Source organism: Carassius carassius, chromosome 32, assembly GCF_963082965.1.
Source record: "Carassius carassius chromosome 32, fCarCar2.1, whole genome shotgun sequence".
Taxonomy (NCBI): Eukaryota; Metazoa; Chordata; class Actinopteri; order Cypriniformes; family Cyprinidae; genus Carassius; species Carassius carassius.
Window position 1 is genome coordinate 14,909,943 of NC_081786.1, and position 14,459 is coordinate 14,924,401.

General features: G+C 38.2%; 2 protein-coding genes across 5 annotated transcripts; both read right to left on the reverse strand.

The window, feature by feature from the left end:
• Nucleotides 1–1,562: 1,562 nt before the first annotated feature.
• On the reverse strand, nucleotides 1,563–6,411 carry coch (coagulation factor C homolog, cochlin (Limulus polyphemus)). The gene is made up of 12 exons (XM_059520474.1): nucleotides 6,307–6,411; nucleotides 5,906–5,954; nucleotides 5,754–5,798; nucleotides 5,309–5,465; nucleotides 5,084–5,217; nucleotides 4,563–4,631; nucleotides 4,392–4,451; nucleotides 4,148–4,295; nucleotides 3,953–4,056; nucleotides 2,721–2,947; nucleotides 2,120–2,633; nucleotides 1,563–1,802 (listed from the first exon to the last, which is right to left on the reverse strand). The coding sequence occupies exons 2-12, from the start codon at nucleotides 5,937–5,939 to the stop codon at nucleotides 1,630–1,632; spliced, it is 1,665 nt and encodes a 554-aa protein (XP_059376457.1). The 5' UTR covers nucleotides 5,940–5,954; nucleotides 6,307–6,411; the 3' UTR covers nucleotides 1,563–1,629.
• Nucleotides 6,412–8,841: 2,430 nt separating this feature from the next.
• Nucleotides 8,842–14,356, reverse strand: opn6b (opsin 6, group member b). Of its 4 annotated transcripts, XR_009425044.1 has the most exons (9): nucleotides 14,042–14,356; nucleotides 13,708–13,913; nucleotides 13,027–13,126; nucleotides 11,990–12,094; nucleotides 11,688–11,911; nucleotides 10,659–11,055; nucleotides 9,756–9,834; nucleotides 9,507–9,625; nucleotides 8,842–9,283 (listed from the first exon to the last, which is right to left on the reverse strand). XR_009425044.1 is itself a non-coding variant. In XM_059520476.1 (8 exons), exons 1-8 carry the CDS (start codon nucleotides 14,133–14,135, stop codon nucleotides 9,592–9,594), a joined length of 1,239 nt encoding a protein of 412 aa, XP_059376459.1. In that variant the 5' UTR covers nucleotides 14,136–14,356; the 3' UTR covers nucleotides 9,506–9,591. The 4 variants fall into 4 exon arrangements, 2 of the variants coding, with proteins under 2 accessions (XP_059376459.1, XP_059376460.1); XR_009425045.1 differs by lacking the exon at nucleotides 14,042–14,356 and having other exon boundaries at nucleotides 13,027–13,230; nucleotides 13,708–13,815; XM_059520476.1 differs by lacking the exon at nucleotides 8,842–9,283 and having other exon boundaries at nucleotides 9,506–9,625.
• Nucleotides 14,357–14,459: the final 103 nt, after the last annotated feature.

A 14,459-nucleotide genomic window follows, 5' to 3' on the forward strand; every position in this document is an offset into this window, starting at 1 on the left:
ATTCACCTCGTGATGCTGGAGACCCGGAGAGAAGCGATAAGTTAAAGGGAAGGTTCAACCCAAAATGAAAAATAATTTACTCATGTCATTACAGACCTGTATAAACGAATATAAAAGCTATTTCGAGGAATGAAATGGAACTCAGTTGAATGTTGGTTACTAACATTCTTCCAAAAATGAGAGAAAACCTCACAGGTTTGGAATGAAATGATAATTGATCGTTTTCATTTTGGCGATTGGAGTCGTCAATCAAATTTATTCGACATATTTGGTTTGGTCGTTCTACCCCAAATCTGTTCGATGATTTTTCAAGGAAACGATGCAGTTTATGGTGTAACCAAGACATTTTTTTGTTTGTGTAATGCATGATTAATACTACAACAAAGTATTTTTTCTAGTCTTCCAAAAGTTCTGATCAGTTTGAAGAGTTTTGATGAGTTTTGTAAGGTCTTTGATTTACTACGAATCAACGGATTTTAAAGATTGTACCACATAGCAAAACAACTGTTGAAAAGTAATGTATATAAAATGTCTATAATAAATATTAAATGGTGTATCTGTATATGCAACATGTCCCTTGTCTCGAATTTTTTAATTTATCACAATATTTGGTTTGCGGGTCATTGATGACGATTTCCAGGATTCACGATTTTAATAAAGATTGTGTTTCTACTGAGGGAGACTCCGACTGAACAAACCTACTACAACCTATAACATTATGTGAATATGTTCACGTTTCTGATGATGCTCAGCCTTGTTCAGATGAGGACGATGTTTAGCTGGTCAAGTTGTACAAACGCCTTGTCCTTTATTGAGAAGAAAGTAATAAATTATAAACAAATGTACAAGCAGTTTGACACCCCTCCTCCCCTCTGTTTTCATAACGTGAGACAGTAAAGCATGCATATGGAAAGGTACACAGAAAATAGGTTCGATAAATACATGAAAGTATAATTTAAGAAAAGGAAAAAATGATATATATCTTTTTTTTTTTGTCATCTCACACCCAGACATTCGTGATTGGTTGTGATGTTGTGAATGTACTACAGTGCATGTATATTGTTTGCTACTCCTGGGAAGGCCTATATTTTATTATATAACCCAGATCTATTTATGAATGTTTGAATGAAAGCTGTGTATTTGTGTACTGCCACCAGAATGCATATGAGGGCGCTGTTTCACTGACAGTCCTCATCGTGACTGCTTTTGCGTACTATTTTGTGCACAACCTTGCATAACTGGAATTAAATCTTCAAGTCCCGAAATGAATATAAAAGAGCCTTTTGTTACAGTGACCCCTCCACAGGAAAAAAAGACGTGCCAGAAGTAGGAGTGCATGTTTTTCACCAGGAACATAAAGAGAAAGACTATAAATCACAAATAATTACATTCTCCACATTATAGAGAGGTTGACATACAATACTGTGTGATACATTCTCAATTAAGCTGTAAAATCCTTTGGATCAAACGTACCAATACCTTTATAACAAAACCATTCAAATCCCTTTTTCTGCAAAGACAAAGGTGACTTTTCTCTTTCAGGATAACACCCGCCGGCCCCCCTTTTTTTTCCTCCTTCCTTTCCTGCACTTCTTACTTTCTATTCTTGCTCTCAAGCAGTTGCACTGTCTAATTGAACTCTGTAAAGTCCCTGCAGATGCCCCGTACGATGGGCTGCTGGAACTGCGCCAGGCCGGTGAACTCGCGAGTGAAAAACACATGGCTTTCCTTGGGCTCGGACGCCATCGCCTTCAGATCTTCCATCGGAGCCCAAGCTACGCCCACTGTAAACACAGTGATCCCTGTGAAGAAAAAAAAAAAACAACGTGATCAAGATTTCATCAAACTTGTTTACTTTGTAAGTGCACTATTGATATTTTGTGCATTAGAGATGAAGTACATTTTAGAGCTCTTAAATGTTCTAGAACTTCAGACCCAGAGGCCCCCACCTGCACCCTTACCACCTCAGTGACCATCACTATAAAAATAAGACTTAATTTTGTTGTTTACACTTAAATTATAACTTTAAATAAGAACATGATCTTCTCTACTGATCCCCTGGATCCTCAGGGGCCTGCAAACCCAGGTTCTTAATGAAATGTCAATGTAAAAAGCGTACCCTCCCTCTGGGCAGCCATAGCTGGCACTCTCACATCATCGTAAGACTGTCCATCAGTGATGATGATGAGGAAATTCTTGTTGGAGCCTGTGCGCGGTTTAAAGAGACTCCGCACTGCAAAGTTGATGGCGTCTCCCGTGGCCGTTCCTCCGCTCATGTACGGGATGTTCTCCAGGGCCCTCAGAGCATTATCTTTTGTGGTGTGGTCATTGAAGTTGAACTCCATCCTTTGGTCATAGGTGAACTGAATGGCACCGATGCGAGAGCCGATGTCAGAGATGTCAAAGTTGCGCGCGATAGAGAGCAGAAGGTCCAGAACGAGCCGAAAGTTCCCATCACCTACGCTGCTGGAGCCGTCAATCAGGAAGCCCAGGTTCACTGAGTTATAGCATGTCTTGCTGCAGAGCATCTGATCGATGGAGCAAAGTTTATGAGCTAGTGGCTTCACAAACTTGTTGGTGCTGAACCAGCTGGGCATGGTGAAGGTGAAGAACTCGTTGTCCTTGCACACCGCCTGTCAGATTTCAGAAAAACTGTGATGTTACCAAAAATATTTGTTTTTGTTTTTTTTCTCCATGAATTCATATGTGAAACATCTTACCTTTCTCATGAAATCTTGCTCGCTCACCAGGCTCATCTCCTCAGGAGCAGGTTTGGCGACAGACACAAAGAAGATGTTAATACCAGACTCTCTGGCTAAAATTGCTGCCTCCTCCACATTATCAGAAGGCCACCCATCGACAAACACCACAATGACCCGTGGGTAACCCCTCCGAACACCAAAATCCGGATTGAAGAAGTTCCTCACAGTGTGTAGTATGGCCTTGCCTGTGCAAAATGCAATAACTTAAGCCTGCCCAGTTCTGCTTACTGAAGCCAAAGCATCTTCAATAATAAATCAATCCAACTAAAGCCATTATGTGTCAGAGTTATAAGGAATGAGTTTAATACAAGAAATTCTATATTGTCACTAACTATGACATGCTGTCAATTATCAAACAAAAGCATACTGACTGTAAAAAGTCTAAAAAATGCATTTACAATAGAAGTCTATGGGGCAAGGCATTTTAAAGGTTTCAAAGCACAAATGGGAACATTTTGGCATGCTACATTGTTATGCCAGTAGTGTACAAGTGACTCTGATTGATTTACTTATTCAAACAGTTCCACAAAACTTGATTCCTTCAGGGACTATATAAATGGCTGTCTGTGAATAACTGAATCATTCACTCAACCGATTTGTAAAAAAAAAAAAAAATTATCTTTCATTCAGGAATGTTATTCAATCATACACAACCAATTAGTTCACAACACTGATGTTTGTTTCCCAGAGATGTGCAAATGCTCTGGCTTCATTTAGAACAGTTTTCTTTAGCAAAAATAGGAAAAGTTGCTGGTAGCACTGAAAACAGGGACAAGAAGAGCTCCACCCCAAAATGAAATTCTGTCATCATTTATGCATGATGGAAGTCAGAGGGCACCAGCAACTGTTTGGTTACCCACAGTCTTCAAAATTTCTTCATTTATGTTTAACACAAGAAGGAAATCCATACTGGTTTGGAACAACTTGAAGGTAAGAAAATGACAGAATTTTCATCTTTAAATAAACTGTCTTGTAGTTTTATTTTCAAAACTGTCTTTTAACATATTTCGAGTCCTATTGATTCCCATTATAAATGCCTTACTGTCAATGTCAAATATTTATTTAGTTTTTTTTATTTGTATATATTTTTTTTAATTTTCCAAAAAAAATTGCATGATTTAATTGACATGCTCTAGATCCATTTCATCCAATAATTCATTTGAAGTGTAGTAGAAGGTGAGGTTGTAGACCTGTATTGGTTTTGCCCCCAATGTATGGCATCTCTTTGATGGCAAAAGTCAGATCTTTGGATGTTGTATAGTTTGACAAGTAGAATTCAGTTCGAGGTGTCTCACTAGAAAGAAAAACATGACACTTACACTCACTGACAAAGGAAAAAATGGCTAAACAGCCATGTGACAGACAACTAGGATTGCCCAGATCACCTGGTTTGCACCACTCCTACATGAGGACCCGGCGTTCCAACCTTCAGCATGGCTACAAGCTTACTGACAAAGTTCTTCTGCAGATTATACCGCCGCTGTCCAATGTTGTAGCTGCCGTCCAGCAGCAAAGCCATATCGACTGGGCAATCTGGAAAAACATTTACACAGCTCTTTTTTTTGTCATGATCTTCATTCTGCTTTGACTAACAATTTAATTTGGATTAGAAAATCAGGTCACACAGACCCCTGTTTGCTGTTGTTGGAGGAGGAGGTTTCTTCACTGTTTTTTTTACTGGTTTCTTGGCTGCAAGGGAGAAGCAGGGATACTCAGTGTAGACTACATTTACATTTAAACATTTAGTAGATGCTTTTATCCAAAGCAACTTTCAGTTCCAGTTATCTAAACGCTTGTTACCTGCTCCAGAAGCAACATTGGCAGAACTGCTGGTTTGGCTGGACACTTCTAAAGGCAAGCTAATTGTTCCTGAGAAAAAGAAAAAAAAATTGTAACCTGATAAATCTGTGATGATAAAAAACTTTAATTCGCTTTTATATTCTCTATCATTTTATACACTATATCATTTATACAGACCAACTGGCCACACTTTTCCTAACATTATGACATAGTTATTGAGATCAGTAGCACATCTTTTTTTAAACAGCACCATTATGTTGAGTAAGTGTTTAAGTTCATCGAGAACAAGGTGTTATATGATATTCTGATTACACTTATTCGCATATCATTGTTAAAATTCAATATTAATATAATCATATTGAAATCATATTATAAAACTATATTTTTATTTTTGACTGTGCAGAGCCAGTGAGTAAACACTTTTGTCTATAAAACTTTACATCTGTAAACAAATCTACAAAGTTAAATCAAAACAGACACTAGCACTTGAAATGACGCAGATCGTAATGGTCTCCACTCACTGGCCACAGTGAAAGATGAGCTCCATTGGGACAGGGACTGAGACTGGATGCCATGAGCGTAAGAGCTGAGGTAGTTTGTCCTCCCTTGCAGCCCGTGAACCTCCACAGGTCCACCAGAGAGACCTATGATTCCTCTGGATGACAGGCAAAAATGTTCCTTGCTTTCTGAGGTTCTTACATAATTCTAGCAAGTCAGTAGCTTTATCATTATTTTTCTGATTGTACCTGTGTATTGCTGCTCCACATATGCTGGAAATAGAGGCATATACTCCTGAACCAAACACTGACAGACTCCAGAGAGTGCAGTTTGCTGGGCAGAGCACTATCTGACGTATGTCTGGTAGATCCACCGCACGCGTCCCACAGCTAATTGGTGTCGGAACTAAGAAATGTACAATGTAAGATATTACTCATATAATGATGATGTATGTGTTAATTAAAACTTATTGTTCGAAAAAAAGTGAATTATTTGAAAACTATTTTTCCACATATGGTGTCTTTTCTGTTAATTTGTTAATACAAAATAAACTAAATTAAAAAGTGTTTGTAATTTGTTACATAAAGTGGCCTTAGTTTAAAAAAAAAAAAAAAATTCAAAAGAAAAAAAAAGTTTCATCTTTTCTCTTTTATTTAATATGAAATAAGATGATTAAAAATGGAATTCACTGACCATTTAAATCAGATCCAAATGTGCAACATGTCAAAGACAGAATACCTGTGGGGGGAAAATTCTTAATAAAGCAATGAATTCCGTGCATCATAATTCAGAACAACACACATGAAATGTTTGGGAACAATCACTTGGACAAACTAATTTCCTACCTAATACATGAAGTACAGCAAACCACATCGACATGGTTAATGAAGATATCTGTAGAGACAAAAGAACAATAAACCAGGCAACAATGAATAAACCCCATTTTTCAATCATTTTTATAAAGGTTTTTTTTTTCTTAAAAATGTTTATCTGGGTGTTGAAATATATATTTTGCACACAGATGTGAAATCAGATATGATACAGGAAAAATGTAATCTCCCCAGACACATCCATCACAAACAGCTCCTTTGGAACTGCATACTTCAGTTAATCCACTCGCGAGTGAAGGACAAAGAGAGAGAGAGAAAGAGAAAAAAAATGCATATCTGGATATATAAAATTAGCTCTATTAAAAAGCACCAAACAGCCAAAAATCATCAACCTATGAAGATTAAATCCAACTTACAGATATTGTGTAGGATGATGTTTCCTCAGCCTTAAAAGCTTTATAGAGAAAAATAAGGTAATTCCGTTATGGATGATATTCCGGAGGTGTCTGGATATTGAGGAAAGAGCTAGTCCTTTAAATGATGTGCCCCAAAACCCCAATGATTCTCTGCTGACATCACAAGAGGCGGGCCTTACATCCAAACCACCTGAAAAGGACATTGTTTAAAATCCTGCAGCTTTTTAGCCGTTTAGATAGGTCTACTACAGTTTGTACCTATAGCTATGCTTTAACACTGTGTAGCCTCATTTAGTCAATGATGGCGAGTAAAGAAACAGAAAACTACCAAGAGAATAAACAACAAATCAATGCCACCATGCGCACGTCATGACTAGGCCCTGAAACTGGGGGTTGAAAACTTTACCTTGAGAAACAGAATAACAGCTAAATTCGTCAGTCATTTGGCAGGAGCTTTTTATCCTAAGTGACTTTCAAAAGACACTTCTTGAACGAGGCTTATGCTGCAAAAACTGTAAATCATCCATGAAGTGTATTTATCTTCAGTATACAGACAGTGATTAGCATGTGAAAGGACAACTGGGTTCATTATCATGAGACTGTCCTGCTTTCAAAGAGGTCTCTGTCTTCTCTTGGTAACTTTTATGAAATCATCCTACATCAGATCCCAGGTTTAATCCTGGCAACAAACAGGAATATGAGAGGTTTGTGTTTACAGTGGCATCTCACAACGGATTAAGTCCTGTGGAAGTTTGTAAGGGTACTTGGTGTGCGATAAATTAAAAACCTCTCATGGAATGACACTCAATCCATCTGTTATGAGCCTCTTTGAACAACTGCTCATTGTAAAAACTGGGAACTAGCCCAGTGTCTCAATTAAATATTTCACAGCGTTTAAAGTCTATGTCGGCTGAAGCGGCCTTCCACAAGGACATTCTTGTGAAGGTCATGGTGGAAACATCCAGTCTCCCAACCAGAGTTTGAACTTCCATATCAAGTAAAGCTTGGGCAGCTTAGGTAAACCAATAATAAGTCAATTCCAGCAGTTTAAGAAGCTTGTTGATGTTGTGCCAAACTGGAACAAGAACTGGTATTTTAGATTGTGGATAGAAGTCAAATGAAGCCACAATCAGGTTTTTTCTTTCATTTAGGAAAGGCTAATTAAACTGATTAATCCATATTTGTCCTTATGAACTGCTAACCATTGTATTTAATAATGTCTAAATGATAGTGCTAAAAAAGTTGTACCTTCTTATCTAAACGCATTTAAATGTTTTGTTTGATTTTTCTTGGGGAATTAGCCCAGAGTGTTCCTTTAATGTAATAGCATGGGTTTTGTTATAATAGGTTAAGCAGGTGATGATTTCCTGTGATTTGGTATTACACAGAGTTTGTTCCCACTGGGGCAGCTGATGGTCATATGGAAAAGTTGGCTTGACTCTTTTGGCTTTGTGCAGTCAGATGAAAAAGCCTGAATTAAGGCGAAGTGACACACACGTTTCTTCCCAGGCCAGCATCGCGCTGTCACGTTTCACACCATGTGAGACTTCATGGGAGATCCGTCTTTCGTCCAAGAATGCAGAGACTACCGCTCCACTCCTTATAAATAGTAGTAACCGTCTAATACTTCGATGGATGGCTCATTTAGGCGACTGTCTTCACCTACACAAATATTAGCCTTGGCTAATGCTGCGTAGTCTCGAGCCCAGATTTGTCCGCTTAAAAGAGAAATGTATTTTCCCAAAAATAAAAAACAATAATAATAAAAAATGTATTTCATTCTCTATGTTGGAAAATACAATATTTCACGATTAATATAAGAGGTTTCTAGCTTTTGGAGAAATATTCTCTTTATGCCATGCTCCACATTGCGGATACACCACATCAAATGTGAAACGTCCTGAAATGTGGGGAAGCAGCAATACATATATATATATATATATATGGTACCAAAAAACCTTCCTTGAGTCTTGCTAAGGTAGTTTTCAGACATTTAATTATGTTTTTGTGCACTCCTGCAGTTTTGCTCAGCTTTGTAGGGTCATTATACAGACCTCCCTGTAGCCTACTTATTCTCCATTAGAGCTAATGGACTTCTAGATCAAGAAAATGTGTTGTAGCCTACACTGTAGATAGCTTGACAGTGAGTGGCAGTAATATGTTTAAACTACCATTTAAAAGTTGTTGTTAAAATAAATTAAAACCTTTTTTTTTTTCAGGATACAGTTAATTGACCAAAATGAGCATATTCAACTGATTTCTGAAGCATTGTGTGACAGTGAAGACTGGAGTAATGATGCGGAAAAAAAAATCAGCTTTGTCATCACATGAATGCATTACATACACAAAAGTACTGTATTTTTTATCAAACAAATGCACCCTTGGTGAGCATAAAATATTTCTTTAAAAACATTTTTCAAAAATCATGCCCACTACTAAACTAGGCAGAGTGTATATTGGACGTCTTCTCATCTCTTAGCAGATGCATGCCTTTCTCTTAGGACTTTCCACCCATAAATCATAACATCATTTACAACATCACACTGATTAATATTTTCCAAAATTCATTATTTCTCAAACCGAGTATATTCTTGCACCAAAATAAGCATATGGGGTCTGCGCCAAAAAAATCTCCTTGCATAACAGACCTACTTTAACCCCCGACACCGCTAATTTGAGAGAACATTCACCACAACACCACACACACCATGACCCTTTTATTTTGTGACCACCATGTGGGACTAATTCTCTTGGATGTCATTTGAAGAGGGGACATGCTTGACTAGAATGCGTTTGAGTGCTGTGAATGGGGCAGGAGGAGGACATTTCCCACAACCGTAAGATCAGGTCACTGACGTGTTAGTCATTTCTTTCAAGAAAAATCCCAACTCATATCCAACTTGCCACTTGTTTCAACTCTCTGGTACAGAGTTTCCCATATAAACTGGACACAAAACACTTTTGTCTGCTCTTTTTCCTGTTTTAGAAAAAATAAACGATTAAAGCATATTATTTGCACATGGAATATATTTCACCATGTTTAACCCTTTACCTAAAAATGATTAAGAGTTTATCTGAGTAGGCTACTATTCTGAGTATTTGTGTTTTTTTCCGTTCTGTGCCAGGTTATAATTCTTTTGTGACCTACAAGGTCAGATTTGTTTGCTGTTAATCTGTTTGTTCTGAAACCAGTTACTGACCTTGTCTGTTCTTGGAATTAGGACTCTGGATTGTTTGACTGTTCCTGCTGCTCTGTTTGGACTCAAACCTTCACTGTTCCTCTGACTACGAGCACGCCTGCTGCTTTTGAATTATGCGCCTGGATAATGTAAATAAAACACCATTACCTGACTGTTCTGTGCGCTCTGCGCTTCAGTAACTTGTACTCAGACCTGAAAATTACAGTCTGGTTAAACAGGCACGGTTGTGGAGAGACAGGAGATTCTTACTTGGCAGTCACCAGGATCAGTTTGTAAATCCTCCTGCTCCATGATTTCTGCTGGAGCTTTGCTGATTCAAGTTTAATTGCTGGGAGAATGAAGATAGCAATAAATGAGAAACCAGGGTTATTTTAGTTTACTAAAACTTAAACCATAAAAATACTTACGTATAAAAACAACTATAATAAAGTATTAATAAAAGAGTATTTCAGTAACACTGGTAGAGACACCATTCATGAGATTCTTTCTCCTGCCCCAGATGTTGCTCCTCTTTAAAGGCTTTCGGTGCCACAATTTAAAGTTTCAAACTCTGATTAGTTTGGGAAATATTTATCTTTTTATATAGATTTTGTTATGTAATTCAGAAGGAAGTCTGTAGGGAGGGTCAGTGCCATTGTTTTTACAGATTGTCTTTATGCTCTCCTGTTTTTGTTTAGCAAGATTATTTAGTGCATCAATTTATTTAGGCCTTTTCCTATCCAGATGTATTTGGTTCCTTCGCTAATGCTATTAAATTCGAGATTGTATTTGATGTACTGGGATGGGAGAAGAATCTCCAACAACCCTAAATAATGTGATACAGACCTACCATTAAATGTGTCAACAGTTTACAAGCCTGAGAGAAAGAGATCAAGTGACATAAAACCTTTAACCTCGACTTTATTGGATTCACAAAATGACCTCATGTTCAACAAGAAGTATTTGTAGACGACATGACTCACTAGTAGCCTGGAGTGTCCTATTCTCTTGTGAAATTAAGATAACAGAGACAGTGAATGTACTGTATTATCCTAATATTATTCTCATCATCTTATATAAACATTCAGAGGACATAAACTAACATAAGAGACAGCTAAAGTCTTCCAGAGTCGCTGGATTTCCTCATCAATCCATGAGGACTGATACACTTGCCTGACTTTGGTAAGGGCCTGTCCTGGCGTTCTGATTCAGGACGGCTCTCTGCCTTTCCCTCCTGTATGTTTTCACTTGCATTTGGGTCCACCGGTTCATTCTCCTTAAATCCATCGACGTCGAGCTGCACATCACCAGGCCAGGCCAATGGCACAGGAGGGGTGTGCCTCTGTGCTGATGTGGGTCTGAGGCAGTAGAAAAGAGCCTGCAGGTCCTTCCGGAACTTAGAGCTCATGCCAATGTAGATAAACGGATTGTAGAAACTCGCTGACTTGGCGAAGAGGCTAGCCAGGATGCTGTTGAGTGGGGGTATTTGGTAACCCCAGGCAGACCACATGGAAATGACTGCATACGGGGACCAGGCCAACAAGAAGGCCGCACACAGAATGAGGGAGACCTGGAAAGAAAAACACAGAATGACACTTACATAAATATCCAAATTTCTGCATTAGTCTTTTGATTTTAAAGGGATAGTTCACCACAAAAATTAAAATTCTGTCATTAATTACTTACCCTCATGTTGTTCCAAACCTGTGAGACCATCTTGAGTTCATCTTCAGAACACAAATTAAGATATTTTTGTTGAAATCCGAGAGCTCCATAGACGGCAATGGAACTACCATGGTCAAACATAGTAAGGACATCTATAAAATAGTCCATTCACATTAGTGGTTCAACCGTAAATTTCTGAAACTACACTGAGTACGTTGTGGTACTCATGAATGGTGGTGGACTGATCCAGAACAGAAATCGTTAGTTTTGTTTTCTTAAAACAAAAAAAAAAATTCTCGTAGCTTCATAAAAATTATGGTTGAACCACTGATGTCACATGGACTATATTTTAATGATGTCCTTGCTACCTTTCTGTGTCTATGGAGGGTCTGAAAGCTCTCGGATTTAATCAAAAATATCTTAATTTGTGTTCCAAAGATCTATGAAGGTCTTGTGGGGTTGGAACAACATGAGGGTGATTTTTGGATGGACTATCCCTTTAAGAGACTAACGTAATTTATGGGATGAGGGATTTACCCTTGTGATGCTGCGTTCAATCTTTCTCTGCCTCTCGCTGATATCTCCTCCACGACTGGACTTGTGGCTGGAGTTGACAGTTTGGATGATGGACACATATGTAAAAACTATAACAAATAGTGGCAAAAAGAAGTTGAAGAGGAAAATGCTGATGACATAGAGCTTGACCGGAACAGAGTACAGCGCTTGCATCCAGTCGATTTCACACGTTCCATACCCGCGAGCTGCAGAGGAAATGAAATTCAGAGATCTCTAATTCAACACAATTTTTAAAGATGGTGAATTTCTTGCTTTAGTCCTACCTCTGTAACTGCCCCAGCCCAGCAGCGGAGCTCCAGCCCAGAACAGAGAGCACAGCCAGATAGCAGCTATGACCAAGCAGATATTTCGCTTGCTGACGTGATGAGCTGAAGAACATGGCAGAAACACTCGCATCAGCACAGTCCTCATAGTGTAATCAAGCCGATTTATCTAGTATTTGTGCAGCCAAGGCTAAAGAGCTTCTAAAAAAAGCAAAAATAACATGGTTCAAGATTTATCAAAGACTCAACTTCAGAGGATTTCAGGTCTTGGAGGAACCTGGTTCAACCATTTATTGTTCAATGAAAGACAAAATGAATAGGATTTCTGGGTTTCCAAATCACTTTGGGTCAGATCACCGTGTCCTACCGCAAATCAAAATGTCAATGACCCCCAAATTGTCTTGTGAGGGACCCCTTTCTAAAACATTTAATGCATAAAGATCCACTTAAACTGTGCAAGAAATTACATATGAAAAAATAATTCTCACATAGAGCATATATGTGACCCTGCAAAACCAGTCATAAGGGTCAATTATTTTAAATTGAAAACTGAATAAAAAAAGCTTTCCATTGATTTGTTAGGATATGAAAATATTTGAGCGAGATACAAATATTTGAAAATTGGGATTATTATCAATTAATAAATTAATTAGAAAGCAAAATTAAACTTATAGTATCATTGTTATTTGAATGTCTTTCATATAAATGGTATTTTAAAAATAAATAATAATATATTTTATTAATATATCACAATACATGTTAAACAAATGATGACCCCTGTCCTAAAATTTGGTAATTATATGGCACTCTTTTCTAAACTCTTTAAAAGTAATGTATGCAGCTCATTTGTACTCCAAAAATCTGTTGGAAACCACGCAAAACTTTGAAAAAGGGGGGTTATTTTGCATAGACTTTGTAATGTCTACAGTGACAAAGCAGCTTTCAATGCATGAGCTCAACTGCATGAGCATGCTTGAAATACTGGGTACCAGCTATACAAAGGTCTCCTCCGTAGGTTTGGCCAGGATAGAGCATACCATGCTGAGGCTGGCAACCTTTGATGTAGCGGATGACACTGATGCCTGTCAGTGTGTTGATGCTGATGAGTCCGAAAAGCAGGATTAGGAATCCGTCCACCTGGCCAAGACACAACATCTTATACATTGCAAGAAGGTCTGGCATTCGCAGCGAACCTGAGGCAGTAATCACACTGACTTGTCTCATCACCCACTAACCAGGCCCTGGGGAATAAGCCAGCAAGATTAGAGGATAAAAGGACACATGCTCGTGAACTTGGAACAACTACAAATAAATCATCTCTTCAGCCCCTCCTGCCTCATATCACCACCTGCCAGACTGCAAAGAGAACACAGTGATGGACCTCTCAAACCAGATAATGCAAGATGTTCTTGAAGAGAATTTAGTGAACTAAAAGGAATCATGCTTAAAGGCACTTGATCATTTGAAGTTTGTACCTGAATTATTAATACTCTTTTATCACGTACTCCCCCTCATGTATTCTAAACATTTAAGACTTTCCTCAGTGAACCATAAAAGTATGCATTTCATTCATACAAAGTTTTTGTCCATACAGTGCTACCTAATGGGGTTCAGAACGAATCTAACCCCTTTAATTTCCATTGTACATGGAATAAACAAAACCTTTTGTTCCACAATAGAAAGGCATGCAAACTTTATTTGGCATATCATCACCTTACCTTGCAAGTCCAAAATGTCTTTATTAGATAGCCTTGATCCCTGAGAACATCAAAAACTTCAAGGATTCCTCGAGAATACCCAAAAATAGCAATGCTGGCGTCAGAAACGGCAAGGTTGAGGGTCAAGAAATCCTGTGGTTCCAGACACTTTCTTTGCTTTGTTAAAAGCAATATTACAACCCCATTTCCAATCCAAGAAAGCCATCCTATCAAAAAAATTAAAAAAATTCACTGATTCTTTCTCACATGACATCTTTCAATGTAGCGGAGCTCAAGAAGAAACAAATCACAGTAACATATGGAGAATTCAATGTAATTTCACCAGACTAATTACCTAGTATCACCAAATAGACACCAATAGCAGTTTCTCCTCCATTCGACAATCGGTAGACTGTGACATTTGAGGAAAGAACATTGTGGATGTCCATCTTCAATCAAAATCTTTAGGTTGGACTCATCTCAGGATGACGATTGCTATGGTTCACAGTCTTGCTCTTCATTGGTGGAAGAGCTAGCAGACTAGACCGAATACAATAGATCTACACTTGAGCAAACATCTGACCTGTAACAGAGCACCGGTGTTGATCGAGAATAGGTGTAATCTCCTTATCTTGTTAAAGACTTTAGAGACTGAGATTTTTGGGACAGTTCTCGTCAGTCAGCAAACCACTTAAGGTAAGCCCATAATGAGGCATACAATGTCTAAATCTATGCAGATGACCCACTCAAAGTAGACTCAAAGAAAGAAAACA

Bases quoted from the DNA above. Each gene is read 5' to 3' on its own strand.
- coch (XM_059520474.1), bottom strand. From the start codon at position 5,939: ATGTCGATGTGGTTTGCTGTACTTCATGTATTAG. The intron at 4,452-4,562 runs GTAACAAGCGTT...TCTCCCTTGCAG, and splicing joins CAATGTTGCTTCTGGAGCAG to CCAAGAAACCAGTAAAAAAA. The intron at 4,057-4,147 runs GTGATCTGGGCA...TTTTCTTTCTAG, and splicing joins GTAGGAGTGGTGCAAACCAG to TGAGACACCTCGAACTGAAT.
- opn6b (XM_059520476.1), bottom strand. From the start codon at position 14,135: ATGGACATCCACAATGTTCTTTCCTCAAATGTCACAGTCTACCGATTG. The intron at 12,095-13,026 runs GTATGCTCTATC...CATGTTCTTCAG, and splicing joins AGGTTGCCAGCCTCAGCATG to CTCATCACGTCAGCAAGCGA. The intron at 9,835-10,658 runs GCAAGTGTATCA...TCATTCTCCCAG, and splicing joins CAGGCCCTTACCAAAGTCAG to CAATTAAACTTGAATCAGCA.